The sequence below is a fragment of the Procambarus clarkii genome, chromosome 61, assembly GCF_040958095.1.
Source record: "Procambarus clarkii isolate CNS0578487 chromosome 61, FALCON_Pclarkii_2.0, whole genome shotgun sequence".
Lineage (NCBI taxonomy): Eukaryota > Metazoa > Arthropoda > Malacostraca > Decapoda > Cambaridae > Procambarus > Procambarus clarkii.
The window spans coordinates 13,728,490-13,749,913 of NC_091210.1; the positions used below are offsets into that span (position 1 = coordinate 13,728,490).

Sequence of the window (21,424 nt, forward strand, 5' to 3'; positions counted from 1 at the left end):
TTTCCTTTTTAAATATGGTAACTAGAATAAAAATAATTTTGCTTAGATGTACTCTTGCATTTTGTGTTGCTTAGTTCCTCTTCCATTATATATTTAAGCAATATATTTCCTTCACGAACTAAGTGTTTTAATTTTGTGTTTCTGAAATTATGCACACAAGAGAGCTGCATCTTTTAGGATGATAATATGAACATGTTCATAAAGAAATATTTCACAAGCTCAAAGTATATTTTTGTATAGTATGTCAACATCTATTACATTCTATTATACACTTCATAACAAAATATTTACAGAAATTAAAATTGGAATAAATAAGCCGTATTGTATAAATCTCCTCTGTGCTTGGCTTACAGTTCAAGTACAGTACCATCATAAACGAAGGTCATCTTGCTTTATCTGTCTAGCAGACACAAAGGTCACTACATTGTATCTGTTTAGCAGATACAAAGGTCACCACATTGTATCTGTTTAGCAGACACAAAGGTCACCACATTGTATCTGTTTAGCAGACACAAAGGTCACTACATTGTATCTGTTTAGCAGACATGGTTAAATTTGGCTGAGAGTGCATATAAAAACATTAAATATCACTTTGCATATCTGTTACAGTATTAGATACTTCATCATATTTTACATGTATATTGATCTTAAATCTTAAATTAAGCAGGCGATGAGTCACAATAACATGGCTAAAGTATGTTGACCAGACCACACACTAGAAGGTGAAGGGACGACGACGTTTCGGTCCGTCCTGGATCATTCTCAAGTTAATTGAGAATGGTCCAGGACGGACCGAAACGTCGTCGTCCCTTCACCTTCTTGTGTGTGGTCTGGTCAACTTACATTAAGATCTTGTACTCACCACCATGTATAAATAGTTAACTGTTTTTCTCACTATATCACTATTTTATATTTTGCTCATCAGACACATGTTTACAAACTGTGACTGGTTGCTACCACAACTGTGAATGCTTGACTGATGCTTTTACTGACACAATGTGTGCATTTGGAGCCGACATGGTGCATGGATGTTCCTTAATTGGGCAGATATGTCCAACACAGTCAGTGGGCAAACTAGGCTGCCCCTACCCCCCCCCCCCCCCCACCTACCACCCCAGGCTGCCCGGTTGGCGCGAGGCTTGGCGGACCGCTTCTTCACTTCCCGAACTTAATTCGTTTAGCTTGAAACCGCAACCCTATTCGGGAAACTGGAACTTTCGGATAACTTAAGTTGGCAAATGAAGTGGCTGTCTGTATTAACATTTTAATGTTTAATTTTATTTCGTTTATAGGCCCAGTATTTTTGTTCATGAATTATTTTTTAAGATGAAAGTTGAAGAATTAATTTCCTTCGTGTACGGTAATGTCTTTTTGGTTTTTGTTTGTGTAGGGCTTCCAGATGATCATGCTACCAGCAAAGAGTCAGACGCAAGCAGTTGACATCTATGGCAGCAATCCTCGGTACTCTGGTATTGGGTCTCTCATGCGGACAAGGAGTCACACAGACGAGTCATCTCAAGAGTATCGTCTTTCCATCGGTAGAATCTTTCATAAAATACTTTTATACGGATCAACAATAACAGTTACTATTTACAGACCGAGGTAAGCATGATGTATCTCTCCCATCTGCTAGATTGAGAGTTCATTTAAACGTTTTCATAATCAAATATGCTTTCTCACATTATTTTGTCTTATCAACTTTTTTTTTGAGGGTTTAAATTAAGATCAATCCTCAAAAAAATAGAAAGATTAATGGTTCATCGATGTTATCATATGAAATATTGTAGATACATATATTTAATTTTGTCCTGCAGTTAACAAAAGCAGAAATAACTTGCTTATTTTAACATGTTATGATAAGATGCATTTTTCTGTAAAGTATCCAAGGTGGCTTCCTATTGCTAGCTTTTTTTGATAGCTTTACACCTATCAAATTACACTAAGCCTTTGTGAGTCATTAATAGCCTACCAGAGACGAAGGGCCAAAACCTTTTTGGTAGCTATGAGGTAGTTCAACCGCTAGTTCCACCTCCCCACCACCAAGTGCCAGCACCAAGAGCTAGTGGCTCAGGAAATGAACCACCTGACATACACGTGATGCTATATAGTACAGTGCCCCATCTGTTGACTTGCCCTTTGACTCTCAGTTTATATTCAGATAAGTGTCGGTCATCCTTGGCTCTTTGGGGCCCATTGGCTTATGTATAGTTTGACTTTTAGTATGGTTTCATGTGCATGTACCCCGCCCGGGTTCGATCCTGGGTGCCGGCGAGAAACAATGGGCAGAGTTTCTTTCACACTATGCCCCTGTTACCTAGCAGTAAAATAGGTACCTGGGTGTTAGTCAGCTGTCATGGGCTGCTTCCTGGGGGTGGAGGCCTGGTCGAGGACCGGGCCGCGGGGACACTAAAGCCCCGAAATCATCTCAAGATAACCTCAAGATGTGTTTACTTGCCTCTGCTATTTGCCAGCTGGGTGGGTGACACCTTCCACCCTGAGGCTTGCAACATGTACCATCATTGGGTTTTTGTATTACATGAACCCCTATCCAAAAACAGGACTTATCAGGGAGCAGCTACTCCAAGGGAATGTTTTTCCTGTGTGTGATGATTGAAGTTTGGTGTCAACATTGTTTTATGATCCAGATTTGTTTGATTTGAGTGGGTTTTGATTTCCACTGAATCATTTACTGGAATGTAACTCATATACAAATTGAGGGTTGCTTGTACTTTCATGGGTCATTAGGACCATTTCTTGTAATAGATAGTGGCTTCATAAATGAAGCCACTAAGAAATCAAAACCAAGACACCAAGAAATCAAAACTTGGGCTGGACGGTAGAGCGACGGTCTCGCTTCATGCAGATCGGCGTTCAATCCCCGACCGTCCACAAGTGGTTGGGCACCATTCCTTTCCCCTGTCCCATCCCAAATCCTTATCCTGACCCCTTCCCAGTGGTATTTAATCGTAATGGCTTGGCGCTTTCCCTTGATAATTCGTTCCTTCCTTCATAAATGATTTTTGTCATATTCACAAGTGGGAAATTACAGTTCTGTAAAAAATCAGGAATAGGAAAATAGAGGCATGATTTATGGAGAAGAATATATTTGAATATATAATGTATATTAATATATATTTTAAGTTTCCACTTTTCACTGTATTGTCTTCCTATATTTTAATATTTTTCAGGCATCCGTATCCACAACTGAGACGGCAGTACAAGTATAGATTCCAAGCCCCCGACATGAGCAGCTACGAGGTGTCATGGGTTGAGTTTCGTACAGAGAGGCTAGAGACTTACATGTGGAATCATTTGGATAATTATATTTGCTTTCGTGGAGAATCACCAGATTATCCACTCATTGAGGTAGAATATAGACAGTTAATTATTACAGTACTGGAATTCCTCTATTTGTGCTCAAGATGCATTCCTTGAATCATGGTTTTTAAATTATGCAAATTGAGACCTATTTTCCAATAAGATTCAGTGGCATAATGGGACTATGCATTCTTCAGAAAAAGAAATTACAAAAATACATGAAATAAAAATAAAGCAGCATACAATACAAATACAATACTGCAGTATCTACCAGAGATAGCAGCTTGGTGTATGTGTTGAGACCTCATGAGGGCTTAATATTACTTGGAGTTGTCCAAAGAGGTAAGATGGCATTTTCATTGTCTCAGGAGATGTATGTTCTTGATGCCATTCATTTCTGTCAGTATTGTAAACTTACTAGGGCGAGCCTCCTCATTTGATAATTTCTTTCAGTATCTGAGGGTATTGTGCACAGACCATTCTGAACCATTAATTCAATTTAACACTTGCATTTTCACCCCTAAACTAATAGTTTAATTGTGTCTCTCTCATTTTGAGGCACCAATGTCACTTGATGGATGACTACCACTTATGTTTGCATGTGGTTGCTAAAGTTGTACAGCTGTAAACAGATAAAATGTGTGTGACGTGCGTATATCTCAAGTGGCGACTTAGACATTGAGGGACAGCACTTGAAGTACATTGTGCCCCACGTTCATCCCATTGTTAAGAAAGCACACACACAAGAAAAACAATTAAATTACAATTTTTGTTGTCAAAGTCTCATGTTTCATTTTTTTAAATAAGGCCATACATCAAATTGAATGGATGTAAATTCAAAAGGAGTTTTATAAGGTCATTAAAATTCAATTGGAAGCACTTAAATAGAGGGATGAGAGTTCTGTTTTTCCTTAAGAGGTTGTTGAAATATTTATAACCTACTACTAATTTTATCATATTGATGGGTGATATATTGTGCTGTGAACCTTGTTATATTCTACCATATGTTATCTGAGTGCTCTTAGCCTATGTTGTATCAACAGTAATTCATAAGGACACTAGGAAAAACAAAAGTATGCATGTGCTGCATCAGGCTTGGATATGCATATGCATGGGGAAAAGGCTTACAGATTTCAGAAGAGAGGAAATGTCAGCATTGTGAAGAACTGCCTAACAAACTCCTGGCACATTATCTAACACAGTGCAAAACAGATTACCACTGAGATTTAACACGTTGGGTGCCATGTGGCCGTCGGTGGGTTACTTCTCTTCTACACTTGTGGCTTGCATGGCCATCAGTAGGTCTTATATATATTTGCTTTCAGCTCTGTACACCCACAGTAGTATTTGTAGTTTTTGTACGCCAATAAAATCTAGTCCCCTGATGTATTAGTAGCTTGGTTAGGTGGGTATGTTTTGATATACCACATATTACAGTGGAACCTCTACTTGCAAATGCCCCTTCCTACTAATTTTTTGAGTCACGACCCCAATTTCGTCGGAAAATTTGACTCGACTTACGACCTTTGCCTCGACTTGCGACTTTGTTGAAACACGTACGGGTCGATGGAGCGTGTGGTTCCTAGTGGCACGGGCGACCCTGCTTCAGTTTACCAAACCTCCTCCTTAGTGATGATTGCGCTTGAATTTTTTGTAAAGAATTTAATTGTTTTTGTGCTTTTTTGTTTTTTGAACATAAAAGTAATTACTGTATTATATATCACGCCATATATCAAGAGAAAGAAAGAAAGAAGGTCCCAAGAAAGTCAGTGATAAGGTTCAACCTAAGAAAACACATGTGAGGATGACCATAGCGGAAAAACAAGTCTCTATGGAAAGGTTTTTAGTGAGACAAACAAGCAGTAAGCCACACCAAGGTCTAAGTGGTATGCAGACAAAACGTAGGAGAGAGAGTACCCCCAGAGAAGCCATCACTGCCTGATGTTACAATGGAAGAGGACTTCCCTTCCAAACACTAACACCTCTCCTCCTCTCCTCCTCACCATCTTCCATACGCCAACAAGTCATCAATAAAAATAAGCTATAACTTGTACATACTATAGTACAAAATATATGTGTGTATTATGTATGAAATGTATTTTGAAGTTAATATTTTTGGGAGTGTGGAACAGATTAATTCAATTTACATTATTTCTTATGGGAAAATTTGTTTATGACCCATTTCTGGGAATGGATTAAATTTGTAAATGGAGGAGCCACTGAAGGTTTATTTTCATACAATGAAAGGGATTCATTTTCTTGCAATATATTTATTTACTTGCAAACTAAAATTACAGGTAATAAAATACAGTATACTTATTTTTTGAAAGAAACTTTCACAAAGAGAGTTTACAAACTAAACAAATATCAATACAATTTTTCCTTATGCTAATCTTGAAAACACACAAGACACTTTGGTGAGTTACATAGTCCACAAATTATATTAACTTTTTTAGTATATATGCGAGCATATTTGCTTGCTTTCTCTCTGAACAATTTCCTATAGCAGGTGCTACATCATTTTTGCTCTAATCCTCTTTAACTGTTCAACTTCCTTCAAGGTTGCTGTTGATATTGAAGGTGCTCTTGATGTTAAGAGTGTTCTAAACCTTTAATGTGGGACTGTTAAACCTGGCTCCACTTTATAATGGCCTAGGGAGCATGAGGATAACTGATCAACTGAGAACAAGAAAAGGTCTTCAGACAGTTCAGCAAGTCAGTACAAACAATCGCCAAGGTAAACGTACCGTGAAAACCGTAATGCCAGACTGACTGAAGCATTTGTTCATGAAGCAGACCCCTCACTAGTTACATCTGTGCATCACCAGGTGACCAAGCACCTAACTATTCACATCCCACACTTGACATATCAGTTATTTTGCCAGTCAGATCATATCAACTAGTCACAATTGTGCTACTCATGCACACTAATGCTCTTCAAGTCCTGGTTATTCAGGTAATTGACAGCTGTTTTAGACTTTGTCCTGCAGGAGCCATTTCCTTGTGTATTTCAGTACATATTTTCTTCAAGAACATGTATTTCTACATGATAGTTCACAATAATGTCCAATATTGTTGTGTAGACTGCTTATATTAATGCTTTCCTTATTGAATCCACCAAAATCTACTTCTTGTTTTGTTTTTCTTCTTGTTGGTGGCCATCTTGAATTTCGTCATCTGCCTTGTTTACACTATGCAACTTTGTCTCATCCACTTATTTCACTTCCCATGGCACATAAGTGTTATCTCGCCTATTTTTCAAATACACTACACCTTTATGTTTCTTGGGACACCACTCACGGTCATCAACTTGTTCTACAATACTTAGGAATTTGAAATGTCCTGGAGCTCCTCTGATGCAGGTGTTGACTCAGGCTGGCTGCCTGAGAGTTTGTAATTACCTAAGTGTAATTACCTAAGTGTAGTTACAGGATGAGAGCTACACTCGTGGTGTCCCGTCTTCCCAGCACACTTTGTCATATAACGCTTTGAAACTACCGACGGTCTTGGCCTCCACCACCTTCTCCCCTAACTTGTTCCAACCGTCAACCACTCTGTTTGCGAAAGTGAATTTTCTTATATTTCTTCGGCATCTGTGTTTAGCTAGTTTATATCTAGCCTATAGTGTGTCATATCTAGGATATAACACACCAGGTAAAATAATTGACATGTCAAGTGGGGAAAGTGAATAGGTAGGTGTGTGATCGCCTTGTGTCATGCAGGTGTAACTAGCAAGTAATCTGCTTTACAATCATGCGGTTCAGTGTTACATTTTTTACGTTATTTTTACCTTGCTAATTGTCTGTATTGTCTCTCTTCCCTTTCTTGTGGCTTTTTTCTAGGACCGAGCTGATCTAGTGTCTTCATGCTCTTCACACCTGAATAGAGGGGGCCAAGTTTTGGCTTCTGGTCCATGGTAAGCTTACAATGACTTGCAAGGGCCGGGTGAGGATTGAATTGGGTGGAACTATCCAGGTAGCTAGCAACAGGGAGCCACCATAAGAATCTTCCCAGAAAAAAAAAAGTACTAAAATAAAAAAAAATTATTATGCAAGTATTCGTTAGAGCGCTGCTATGCAGGTATTCATTAGAGTGCTGTTCTTTAAAGTGAGGACCCAATGTACTAATAGAAATAGTCTCTGGAAGATGTTAACCTATTTTAACATGGCGCTCAATGTGTTAACAATGTAAAAGTTGTAAAACACATCCGATATAGCTTTACTGAAACTAACATCAGTCATAAACACTCATCTACTACCTAAGTAATATTGACTTGCATAACATGCAAAAAAACAAAAACAAAAGTAAACCATACAAGTTAATTATAGAATGACTTATGTGATAACCATCTTATGTCTGTAGTGTTGCCTCTGCCATGGGTGCTCCTGCTGGACCGCTGCTTCAACTCTTAAGGTAATGAGACAACTATTGTAGGCTAACTGTCCACACTGCTCGTGAAGAATGCATTTGTAAATACATTGTAAAGCATTGTTCAGCTTGGTTACAGGTGCTAATTTCACTGTGCTAGCATGGTCTCAATTTTAAAGGCAGAAAATGCTATTAAGAGAGGATGAACATACTCTATATGTTTTCTTAAATTTTGTGAAACAAGTAAATAATAACACTGTAGTTATAAGATTTTGTAAATGTAAATGAATACATTGAAAATGGTGATCATTAATGATGCTCGTTTAGTGTCTTAAAACTGCATCCATTTATTTAAATGTGAACATTAACGCTATCATCAGCATTGATTAATTGGTTTTGGCTTGTAAATATAAAAACTGCATATTTTCCAATATTTCTCTCAAAATTAGTTCACCCCTAATAATATTTACATTTTACAGTACAGTATACATGTACAGTATTGATAACATAATTTTCTAAATCAGTAATGCCTAATATGTTAGACAATATTGAGTAGTAATCAGCATATTTAGTTTAGGTTTTATACTCAAATGTAAAAAAAATGTATTATATAAAACTCTTTATAAAAGAAAATATTTGAGAAAACTTAATATTTAAATTTGATATTCTGTACATACAATCTTTCTTTGAAACTACACCATACATGGTTTTCAAAGTGTAAATACCGTTACAAATATAATGACTCGCTGGCCCCCAATACACTACAATTGTGCATATGAGGTAAAAAGTAATAATGCTGACCAGCTATTAATTTAAAACCATAATACAAATATCGAGCTAGACTGGCCACACCGAAATTATTTTTCTGAGAACTTTTCTTGGTGGCTCCCCCATGCTATCCACCTAGAACCTTCCAACTCTTGGGCAATATGCCAGACCGGGCTCAAACCAATCATGGGCATCTACCAGAGACCACGACCTGAATATTTTTCCAATACAGTATGGCCTTGGGGATGTTCAGGCTCATGGTTAGTGGTACTCAGACAACGTGCCTGCTGCTCAATACCTCATCAGCATTGCTAGGCAGCACTGGACACAATCTTGGTGTTGGGTTGGTTGACCCGACTTGGTACCTGATCAATGTTCCTAGGCAGCATTGGACAATTTTGGATGTTAGGTTGGTTGACCCGGCTTGGTACCTAATCAATGTTTCTAGGCAGCACTGAAAAATCTTGGTGTTGGGTTTGTTGACCCGACTTGGTACCTGATCAATGTTCCTAGGCAGCATTGGACAATTTTGGATCTTGGGTTGGTTGACCCGGCACCGAGTCCCAATAAAGTTATTAGCTACTCCTCCCTCTTACCCCAGGGTAAGAACATAAGTACTAAAGAAGAAATGAAACTGCAGAAGTCCTTTTGGCCCATACAAGGCATCGTCTATTTATATTCACCAAAACTCATTCAAATGTAGCATGTCTAACTTATAGTTGAAAAATCCAGCAATCCTACAGCTTATGTTACCCAGTACAGCAATTTGTTCCTTTAATCTACAGCCATACAGTATTTTCAAGCCAGTATTAACCCAATTCTTTCCTGATTCTAAACTTGTTCAGTTTATTTCCATTGTTTAATGTTCTATTTTGTGATGATGTAATGTATTTAAAACCTTATATTCCCTTTGTTATATCCTTTCATCAATAAAAATACTTCAATCCTGTCATCCTTTACTTTTCAGATTTCTTGAGATTGTAAATTAAGCTTTTTAAATATTTTCATAAGGAAAGTTTCTAATTTCAGGGATTAACTATGTTATCTCCCTCTATACACATTCAACTGAATCTGTCCATTCTGTAGAAGTGACCAAAACTTAACTGCATAGTCTAAATAGAGGTTTAACTGGAGCAAGATAAACCTGAAGAATAATAATAGATGTCTTATTGCTAATGCTTCTAGAAATATGTCCCAAGTACAGTATATCCTATTTGCTTTATTCTGTACATTTATGCTTTGGTATTTTAGCTTAAATGGCAACTAATCATGATTCCCAAATCTTTTTTGTATTCTGATTTTGCTATTTCCCTTCTTGCTGAGTTTTTTCTTCATGAGCTAGCATTGGAACCCTCTGAAAGTGCTCTCTTAAAAATCCAACCTTGAATGCAATAAAATGCCCCACTTCTGCTCTGCCTCCTTCCCATGGTATTCAGGGGGTCGTTGCTTGGGCAGCATGCGAGGGACTGGGACCCCCGGGTGATAACTAGTGGCAGGTCCTGGACGACAAGTGTTTACATACACACACAGAAATCACGATAACGTGATACATCAAATGAACAAATCCACAAGGGCCGTGATGAGGGTTCGAACCTACGTCCGGGATGATCCCAGACGTGCCTTAGTCGATTGCACCACAACATGGTTAAAAGAATTGCAACCGGGAGTGCTACTGCCCTCACACGGATCCCGCAGCCTCTCAGAGAGACAAATCGAAGTTTTACACAATTCTTCCATGCACCAGGGCTCTGTCAACAGGCTGTTTTACCTTTTCACCTTACTTCAGTACACACAGAAATCACAAGATTTGACAGAGCCCGGGTGCATGGGGCAATTGCGTAAAACCCCGGTTTGTGTCTCGGAGAGGTTGCGGGATCTGTGTGAGGGCAGTAGCACTCCTTGTTGCAATTCTTTTAACCATGTCGTGGCGCAATCGACCGTGGCGCATCTGAGATCATCCCGGACATAGGTTCAAACCTTCATCGCTGCCCTTGTGGATTTGTTCAAGTGTTTACATATTTTTAAATAGGGTTGCAAATGTTATCCAAGCAGTTGCTTGTTTTGGTGTGCTGACCTTTCTGCTGGTCTTTGGCTCTGTGGAGATCATGTATCCCCAGACTCCCCCATGCTTTTATTGAGCCTGATGTGGTACTCTAAGCTTGGAAGGTTCCATATGGTTAGCTTGGGAGCCACCGAGGGACCTACTAGAAATAGGCATTTCATTACAGTCCATGCTGGATTTTTAACTTGATAAACAAAATACTTCTGACTTCACTGAAAATCACAAAAAAAGATGGTTAATCACTGGAGCTGAGACCTTTTTCCACCATAGCATATTAAATTCAATGTCCTTTATGACTCCTCACTAACATCTATGTTCTCACAACAAATGGGTGATCTAACTTAGCTTGGAAAGTGTCATTATCCTGGTTAACTCGTGACACTATCCATTGACACTATCCGTGACACTATCCGTGACACTATCCATTCATAAAACTTTACCATATTCCACTCTTATCTGTTGATGGCAAAAATGCAACTGTACTGGCAATGTTGAAAACTCAGCAGACAATGTGTAATGTGTTTAAACATAGGGCTGTGCAGCCAATAGTTTTTCTCTAATGTTCCTAGAACGTGTCCACTAACCTTCGACTTTTTAAAAAAAGGGTTACCATGGTGCTTCTGCTTGCTTAAGATGACACCTGTTTACTTGTAGTTAATATCACACCTGTTGCCCAAAGCCCACCTGAGACGGATATAATCGACTATATGTGCTATTGGCCACTATCAGAAATGTCATTAACAATAAATATATTCAGAGCCATGTATGCAACACGTATCGGGCCAAATTTGGAATATGTGGACATCTTTTGTCATTGCTGTTTAAGTTACTTAATGTTAGATTAACTGTGAAAGTGCAATGTCTTATCCAAGAAACCTCAAGAAACTCATTAGAGGCAGAATCAGATTTGGTGAAGAAACAAGAGCTGGTAAAGAATTAGAAAAATTAGAAACGCCAAAAGCATCTACAAAAGAACGGGAAGACAAGTGAGAAGTGAACCATCGTCGGCACCAAAAGGATCATGACACAGAAATGTGATGAGAATGGTGTGGTAGATGAAAGTAAAAAGCCGTCGGTGCTCTGCAAGATGAATGCTACGTTGATGAAACTATCAAGGACTAAGGTAACATAAACACATGCCAAGGTATGGCAAAAATTGATGATAATAAAGGTAAAAATAATAATTATTAACTCTTAGATTAGATACATAGACTCTGCATTCTGCAAAGTAAGGAAGAAAATAGGAAAATAAAATTCTGTGGCGCGGGTTCGATTCCCGCACGAGGCAGAAACAAATGGGCAAAGTTTCTTTCACCCTGAATGCCCCTGTTACCTAGCAGTAAATAGGTACCTGGGAGTTAGTCAGCTGTCACGGGCTGCTTCCTGGGGGTGGAGGCCTGGTCGAGGACCGGGCCGCGGGGACACTAAAAAGCCCCGAAATCATCTGAAGATAACTCAAGATAACCTCAAGGATGTCCATACGTTTTCTTTTGGCTGAGAATGGGTGAGGAAGTCAATTGGATGGATTAGATTTTGAGTAGCAATAATTACAACCTATTATGGTTATCCATTTCCCAGTGTTGGAGACAGGAAGCCTGTTAGGCTTATCAAGGTCCCCTTAGGTCTTTGATTTTCCGAAAATGCAACCCACAACAATTGCCTAATTCCGGGTACCTATTTTCTGCTATATGAACAGACATTAGGTGTAAGGAAACATGCCCAAATGTGTGTGTTTATAAAGGAAAATGTAAGCATGAAGAATTGCTTGTTAATTTAGGGTTAAATGTAGGTAGAATTAAATTCAGATGAGGGATCCCAGTCATATGTACCATTGTTCCAAGAGGAAGAGTTAGAAGTGAATGGTTGCTAAGGCATTTGGTGTCAATTACTGACTGGGTTTCTCAGTATTTAAACTGTTAGAAGATGTAGGTATGGGCATGTATTTGGAGAGGCAAGATCAAATAGAAGCGATAGACATGTCTTTGGCCAAGCAATAGACAATAGTCTTGGGCCAACTCCTGGTACGCATCAAAGAACCCTGCCTTCTTCATGAGGCGGGCAATACCAGCATTAGCATTAACATGCATGGCTACATTAACTACAGTCTCTTCCTTCAATAACCCTCACATCATAAACCAAGTTCCTAAGAACTTTGTAGGACAAATTCGACTCGAGAGATGTCTTCCCAGAGGAAGAAGTCAAAAACCTCGGGAAAGATCACTATGCTGGTTATTGATCTTCACTTGTGGCACCAGGGAAAGGAATCTTGAAGCAGTGCCAAGGCAGTTTAAAATTCAAGGGCAAATTTTCTTTCTAGGAGAGGTCCTTCAGTGACTGCCTATAGCTAACTGCCTGGATGGATCAAACCATTATAATAAATGGATCAAATAAAGAGATTCTTAACAAATATATTTTGTAATAGTTCCTCACTGGGAAGGGATGCAGTGGAAATATACCGCAGCATTGTTTAATATCTATGCTTTCATAATCGTCATTTTCTCTTCCCTCACATCTTCACTTGCACCATTACGTGCCAAATAATATTATGTTTTACCTTATTAATATTCATTATTTAGACCCATTAGATGATCATCACTTTTAAAGAAAGGTTATATAAAGAATAATTAGGTAGTAAACAGATTAGTTGTGGTGAAATGCATATTAGTTATATAACACACATTTGGCCCCAGCATGATCAGATAAAGAAAGTTTTACTGTACCACAGTGGGAGACGTATTTGTGAAGAGAATTAACAAATGAATACTGAGTGAAGGGGCCTTATAGATATACAAGAATCAGAGAGTAGGATTGATGTGGACAATAAGCAAAGTTCGGTTTAAATATTAAGGTAATCACTCCACAGGTGTGTGATTAGGTGGTCATAAAAGAAAGATTTGCATGTCTACAATATTGTTCATGTTATAAAGAGGAAAGATCTAACATGCACTTATCTTATTGATTTGTATTTCACCTCCCAAAATGCACTAATTCATTTGTTATAATTTTTTTGATGCCTTGTACACTGTGGGAGCTTCCCGTCATTGATGAAAGACTTCTTTGGGCATTTTGCCTTCACTGTATTGGAGAGTTCTCAAGAAATATTTGAAAGTATAGTATGTTGAGAATCATGCTTGATTATGCTTAACAGAAGTTGCTTCTTTCTTGCTCTGAGACGCTTAAATGACTACTTTTAATGAGCGTGACTATGCACAAAGTAGAAATACAAATTTGATAAGGCAGAACAGAAAATATAAAAAAATAATATTGTATGCTATGGAGATTCAGAAAATATTATTTTCCAAATCAGTTAATTTTATGTGTTATATTTATTGTTTAGTTAAGTGGTGTGGAGGTAAACCTAGCCTCTTATTATGGTGTCCCTTGATTTTGTTCCAAACTATCCAGTGAAGAATGTGGTAGGATTTCTAGATGTTTATCCTTATATTTTTTGTGGTTGAATACTTTCCTTATACATGAAGATATTTTTCTTATGCTTCAATTGTGTACCTTATATTTCAGCCTTTAAAATTCTGGCGTTTCCGTGTATTGCTTGTCCCCGATTGCTTCCGCACCTCCACTCGGACTATCATGGAGGCGGTAGCTGGCACACCCTGTGATATATATGACCAGCTAACTCTGGAAGAGCAACAGGTATTATCTTACAGTAGTTATTTACAAATTGCTTTGGTATAACTGTTTACAAGTAAACCATATTAAGTATACAGTACAATATGTACAGTTAAACCTCATTTATTATGAACTGATCATTTTTGTGTAGCATGGGTTTTTCATGTCTTACAATTTTTGGATTATATTCTTGTATCATGGTCCCTCCCAAGTATTATGCTACCCATGTTAGATTCCAAGATTGCAATGAAAGCTAATGCTTGATCTTATTTACATTATTGGTAAATGTACACATTTATTTTAATTAGTACAGTATACATGTGGCTATCTTATTCTTTACTATCAATAACTGTAGCATTCATAATAGTGATGAACAGAAGGTAATTATTCCTAATGAATTTAGATCTACTGCATTGGTGACATTTTCCTCTATCACCGCACTACTGCATCTATTAGGCTGAAATTCTGTTGTGAAAACTAGACGTCTGGACGATCCTTTCAATTTGTTGCAAGTACAACATTGTTTCAATACATACTGGTACAGTACTTTAAAATTTGCCTATACAGGTATCAGTAGACAAAAAAAAATTTCTTGAAGCAAGCATTCTTACTTGTCATTGAGAAGGGATTAAAGGATCGACAAAGAAGTTGAATTAATTAATGGATTAAAGGACTTTCAAGGTTATTGATAGAGAATATTGTAATTGAAATTTGGAGAATAGTATAAATTGCTAAATTAGGGAATTTGGAAATAAGATAAAAAAAATGGTATTGGTTTAGAAGTGCTAAATTTAAAGGTTAGCTTATCTTGGAACTATTTTTTTATGATTTACTAAAATTGTTATATTTTGCAGACAACCACTGAAGGCTTTCTACGATTTTTTGAGATGACAGTGCATCGCCTCAAGAGACCTGTGAATGCACGGAAGAGCCGGGTGAATATTCTACAAAATGTTTGTGTTCTATATTTATACATAGTACAGTATTGACATTTTTTAGTGCTCATCTGTCTGAATTTGTTTCAAAAACAAAAGTTCTTCTTGCAGTTGCTTTTAAAATATTTACGCTCCTTAACCAATTTTCTCTCCTAAAAACAGCCTTGATGATACGTTCTGGCCTGCCATAAATTGGCTGTGATAGTTATAGGTAGATGCCTTTTGATTGCATGATCCTACAGTAGAAGCTAACCCAATCTACTTGGTAAATTATTTTCCATGCCAGTCAACTCTTCATAGAATTGAAAGCTTAGCAGAGATGAAGTTATTAAATATACAGTTCTGTATACCAGGTAGCGTATAGGGCACTGGTTCCCAAACTGGGGGCCATGGCCTCGTGGGGAGCCTTTATTGTAATATGTAGGAGGCCATAAGTTGAGGCAGTGACCAAGTTATGATACCAGAAGATATCAGACGGAGTCTTTTACTGAGTGCAGGGAGGCATTAATAAGGATAACATATGAAAAAGGGGTAATGACTGAAAGGAGTTTGGAGCCACTGGTATGGTATGGTCACCAGTCATCACCCACTCATGCTAAAACAAAATTCTCTCATCTAATGTGGTGGCACAAAACCAGGCCAAAATAATTATGAAAACCCCCTAAAATATATTAGTTTTATATATGCAAATGTGGAAATATATAACCCCTTAAGAAAAGGGGTTTAGGAAAAAAAACCTAAAATTTAACGAAAGGATAGAAATTTTGCACATAATAGGAGAGAGAAGTGTGTCAGTGACAGTTTTTGAGAGGAACTCTTCGGTGGCTCCCTGTGCATGCTAAAGGATACTAGATCAACCCAAAGCAAGAGGTATTACCCCCAGAAAGGTAGAAAACTCCAAAACATACAACTGCAAGGAAAATATTAAGATCCCTGACACATTGCACCACCCCATTGCAAGGGGGCGGACCCGGCAGCTTAGGGTCCACCATGCAATGCCAAATCAGTTATGTACCTCCCCAGAGCCGCCAGAGCCGGTCGTACTAGTACAGTAGGTCATCTTTAATCCACAAAAAGAATCTGAAAAGAGTAAGATTCTTTTGTTAGGTTCAAAATCATCTTATTGATCTCAAATTTCATATGAAAGTGCTGATCAGAGCACAGTTGACTGAGTTGCATGTAAAATAGCAAACATCTACTCTAGCTTGAGATAGTTTGTGTGTATGTGTGTGTGTGTTTGGTTTTACATTTATGACACATTGTGGTGCTGTAGTTCTTGTATTAACAAAATCACTTGATATTTATTAAATGCCTAATATGTACATTGGTAAATTACTTACAATATCTATTGTGTGCTGTGAATTGTGACATGTAAAGTATTGATATTACCAAATACTGTATCGTTAATGTAAAATAAATAGTTATTGTTCCTTTTGTATAAAATATTTCATATGTATGTTGTATAGTTACTTGAGAGTGCAACATAATTATCTTTAACCCAATTTCCTTTTACACGCACTCATTCTCCCCCTCACCACTCTACAGACTAGACACGCACTCATTCTCCCCCTCACCACTCTACATACTAGACACGCACTCATTCTCTCCCCTCACCACTCTATTGACTAGACACGCACTCATTCTCCCCCTCACCACTCTACAGACTAGACACGCACTCATTCTCCCCTCACCACTCTACAGACTAGACACGCACTCATTCTCCCCCTCACCACTCTACAGACTAGACACGCACTCATTCTCCCCTCACCACTCTACAGACTAGACACGCACTCATTCTCCCCTCACCACTCTACAGACTAGACACGCACTCATTCTCCCCTCACCACTCTACAGACTAGACACGCACTCATTCTCCCCCTCACCACTCTACAGACTAGACACGCACTCATTCTCTCCCCTCACCACGTGAACTATTTCAATACATCCGTTCCTTTATATTCACTGTTAGGAAAATTGTCTCTTTAATATTTCAGTTTTGATATGATGGACCACAGTATAAATGTTTGTGTTGTATGATGCGTAATGTTGTTAGTAGTGTTTTAAAGTGGCCGGAGTAGATGATAACTCGGCGAGTGTTCTCTAGACACCTGCTGGTGTTGTGCTTCATCACACACCTGTGTTATACTTACACCTGTGTTATACTTACACCTGTGGTATACTTACACCTGTGTTATACTTACACCTGTTATACCTACACCTGTTATACCTACACCTGTGTTTTACCTACACCTATTATACCTACACCTGTTATACCTACGCCTGTGTTATACCTACGCCTGTGTTATACCTACGCCTGTGTTATACCTACACCTGTGTTATACCTACACCTGTGGTATACCTACACCTGTGGTATACCTACACCTGTGGTATACCTACACCTGTGGTATACCTACACCTGTGGTATACCTACACCTGTTATACCTACACCTGTGTTATACTTACACCTGTGTTATACTTACACCTGTGTTATACTTATACCTGTGGTATACCTACACCTGTGTTATACTTACATCTGTGTTATACCTACACCTGTCTTATACCTACACCTGTGGTATACCTACACCTGTCTTATACCTACACCTGTCTTATATCTACACTTGTGGTATAACTACACCTGTGTTATACCTACACCTGTGGTATACCTACACCTGTGTTATATCTACACTTGTGGTATAACTACACCTGTCTTATACCTACACCTCTCTTATACCTACACCTGTGGTTACCTACATCTGTCTTATACCTACACCTGTGGTATACCTACACCTGTGGTATACCTACACCTGTCTTATACCTACACCTGTGGTATACCTACACTTGTCTTATACCTACACCTGTGGTATACCTACACCTGTCTTATACCTACACCTGTGGTATACCTACACCTGTCTTATACCTACACCTGTGGTATACCTACACCTGTGGTATACCTACACCTGTCTTATACCTACACCTGTGGTATACCTACACCTGTCTTATACCTATACCTGTGGTATACCTACACCTGTGGTATACCTACACCTGTGGTATACCTACACCTGTCTTGTACCTTCCTTGTATATATAGTCTCTACTTAGCAGTGATGGCCACTCTCAATATTTCTCCTTAACAATATTTCTCTCCTAATAAGTAAATAAATATATATATGCTGTATGTATTTGTTCAATTATTAGCAGAGTTAATATTAATTATAATATATATATATATATATATATATATATATATATATATATATATATATATATATATATATATATATATATATATATATATATATATATATATATATATATATATATATATATCAAATATCAAAGACATTTTACATATATATATATATATATATATATATATATATATATATATATATATATATATATATATATATATATATATATATATATATATATATATATATGTAAAATGTCTTTGATATTGAGTATATATATATATATATATACTGTATTGCTTTTATTTTTGTGTGTGAACAATGGCTGGTGTGAAGTTTGCTGAAAAGTTAGCTGGCAGGATGCTGTGGCCACTATTCCTACTTGTAGGATCGAGTGTAACGTTTGTACTCATTGGTCATGATAATAAGAGCTGGAGGAGGAAATTACCCTGGAGTAATTTTCAACGTAATTCTCATTGGAAACGTTAAGTACGTTCGCTTTGATGTACTTGTAAGACACGTGGTCTAGGCATCCTTGGCAGTGACCTTTGCCTGTTATTAGAGTATCTTCCCGTTTTAAATTAAACATTTGCCGCTGGTTTTATTTTTGGCTATGAGTGCATATTGTAATTTGGCGTAGTGCTGTCTTGTGTTTAAGTTGTGCATGTTGTGCTGGTATTGGCTTAGTACAAGTTGTAACTTGCAGAAGGCAGGTGGTGGTGGGAAGGTTGGTGGTGTGTACGGGAATATTGGCAGGCGCCACAGCCTAGGTCCGTTGATATCTTGTCTGCCCTCCACAACCTCCTCCACCTCCACCACTACCACCGCTACATCTGCCACCACTGCTGCTGGACTCCCGTCAGGTGGATGTGGTCAGGTATAACTTTTACCTAGTTAAATGTATTTATTTGTCATTTCAAACCTCATAATTTAAAGATTTTGCTTGCAACTTTTTGAACTGCATTTCTCAGAATATTATTTGAACTGGATTTCTTAGAATATTATTTAGGACATATTTTGTAGATTTTAAAGTAGCATTTAGAGTATGACTAATGCTTTTCAGTTAATAATTTCCCTTTAAATCATTTCTGAATAAGATGTGATGGTTAATTATGTATACTGTACATGACTGTCTATTCAGTCTTTATTTTCTAGATCTGCAATATTTTGATTTTTTTTTTAATTTTGTTAAACTTGTTAGATCCCTGGAAACTATATTCTTTTCTAACACTTCATGTACGGTAAATACAGTGCAATTCCATTCAAGAATATTTGCCAATTATCATGGTCTTTAGCTCACTTCAACTGTGGTTTTAAAGTCATCTTCCGTGTCGTGCACTTCAGTGAAGGTCTTGTGCAAACTGCACCCATACCCTCGCTCAGGTTTGTGGGTGTCTTGTCTTACCCAGAGTTTGGCTCAGTGGGAATGGCTTCTCCTGTCGAACTTTGACCATACGTCTCAACTCGACCCGAACATTTTCAAATACAGGTACAGGTCCTCTTTCATTTCTGTCTACAGTATGAAATTCCCACTTTGTCTTGACTTGCAGAAAATTCCTTGTTTTCTGTGGACAAGTGGCAGCTCTTCTGTTGCATTCAGGCACATAAGTGGAAGGAAGTACCTTCATTCCACTTTTAGTAAGTTTAGAAGTTTAGTAAGTGGATACTAGAAATAATCTATCACAGAAAATGGGTTCAACTACAGTACAAGCAGTTATGAAGATTGGAAATATAAGGATAGTTACAAAAGATAAATTTCTTGATTGGCTAAACTATACCTCCCTAACTTTTCCACTGTTTCAGTCTAAATGCTCATTTTGCATTGCTGTGTTGACCACCTCATTTGTGTACAGTTCAAGAAACCTTTCTGGAGTAATCATGGGTTCTTCTTAGCTGTTTTCTTGAGGATCTCCCTCCTTTACCTTCCCATGCTGTGGCTGGGAACTCTGCTTTCTTGTTGGGACTTTGAGCATCTCTTGGGCAACCCGAACTCTGCCTAAGAGTGTTTTACCCTTGTGACCTCATGTAGCTGAAGGCATTTTATCGCATCCTTTTGGTGGATGTTCTTTCTCCAACACCAGAGATATGCAGTGCATACCTATTTCACCGAAGATGGATCTTGCATACTAGTTGAGGATACACACCGTAGTAGTTGAGGATACTGAACATACTAGTTGACGGTGCTGAATGTAACAGTTGAGGATACTGATCATACTAGCTGAGGATACTGATTATACTAGTTGAGGATACTGATCATACTAGTTGAGGATACTGAACATAGTAATAGAATATACTGAACATAGTAATAGAATATACTGAATTTATCAGAACAGAAGCATTTGACCAATGTTTCCTTTCACCTGTTGCCTGTATTCACCTAGCAGTAACTAGGTACCCAGGAGTCAGGCCACTGTTGTGGGATGCATCCCGCAGGTGGTCAGTAGTCATTGGAGGACCTGGATAAGCCTAACAGGCTTCCTGCCCATAACTTTGGGCACCATCTTTGGGCAGGGCGCCTCACAGCTGGGTGGACAGCGCTTCGGATTCATAGTCCTGAGGTTCCGGGTTCGATCCCCGGTGGAGGTGGAAACAAATGGGCAAAATGTTTCTTTCACCTTGATGCCCCTGTTCACCTAGCAGTAAACAGGTACCTGGGAGTTAGACAGCTGCTACCGGCAGCTTCCTGGGGGTGTGTAACAAAAAAGGAGACCTGGTCGAGGACCGGGCCACAGGGACGCTAAGCCCCGAAATCATCTCAAGATAACCTCAAGATAACCCTACTGATGTTAGCTGAGGATATTATTATATCAGAATTTATATTTTTATTCACTTTAAAATGTTTTTATTAAAGAAGTAAGGATGGCATAATATATAATACTTTGAGTTGTATATGTAACAGTACGTTCAGCTAATGCTATATTTTATGTAGATTTAGAATTGTATATACAGTATATAATTTGTGTTGTAGTAGTAGTATTGCTTTACTGTAGGGTTGGCCATCATCTTTGTGATGTTTATGTGTGTGTGTTAATATTAATATATATATATATATATATATATATATATATATATATATATATATATATATATATATATATATATATATATATATATATATATATATATATATATATATATATATATATATATATATAT

The 21,424-nt window shown here is 37.9% G+C and overlaps 1 protein-coding gene across 7 annotated transcripts in view; it reads left to right on the forward strand.

The window, feature by feature from the left end:
• Nucleotides 1-21,424, forward strand: part of Iml1 (GATOR complex protein Iml1) — a 65,476-nt gene that overhangs the window by 22,213 nt on the left and 21,839 nt on the right. For 2 of the 7 annotated variants that reach the window (XM_045768687.2, XM_045768692.2), the window contains exons 18-23: nt 1,391-1,602; nt 3,189-3,366; nt 7,681-7,731; nt 14,036-14,167; nt 14,998-15,096; nt 18,975-19,145. In XM_045768687.2, coding sequence (XP_045624643.2) covers nt 1,391-1,602; nt 3,189-3,366; nt 7,681-7,731; nt 14,036-14,167; nt 14,998-15,096; nt 18,975-19,145 — 843 coding nt within the window. The remainder of the gene's footprint in view (nt 1-1,390; nt 1,603-3,188; nt 3,367-7,680; nt 7,732-14,035; nt 14,168-14,997; nt 15,097-18,974; nt 19,146-21,424) is intronic. The other 5 variants (XM_045768689.2, XM_045768693.2, XM_045768694.2 and 2 more) reach the window with 5 other exon arrangements.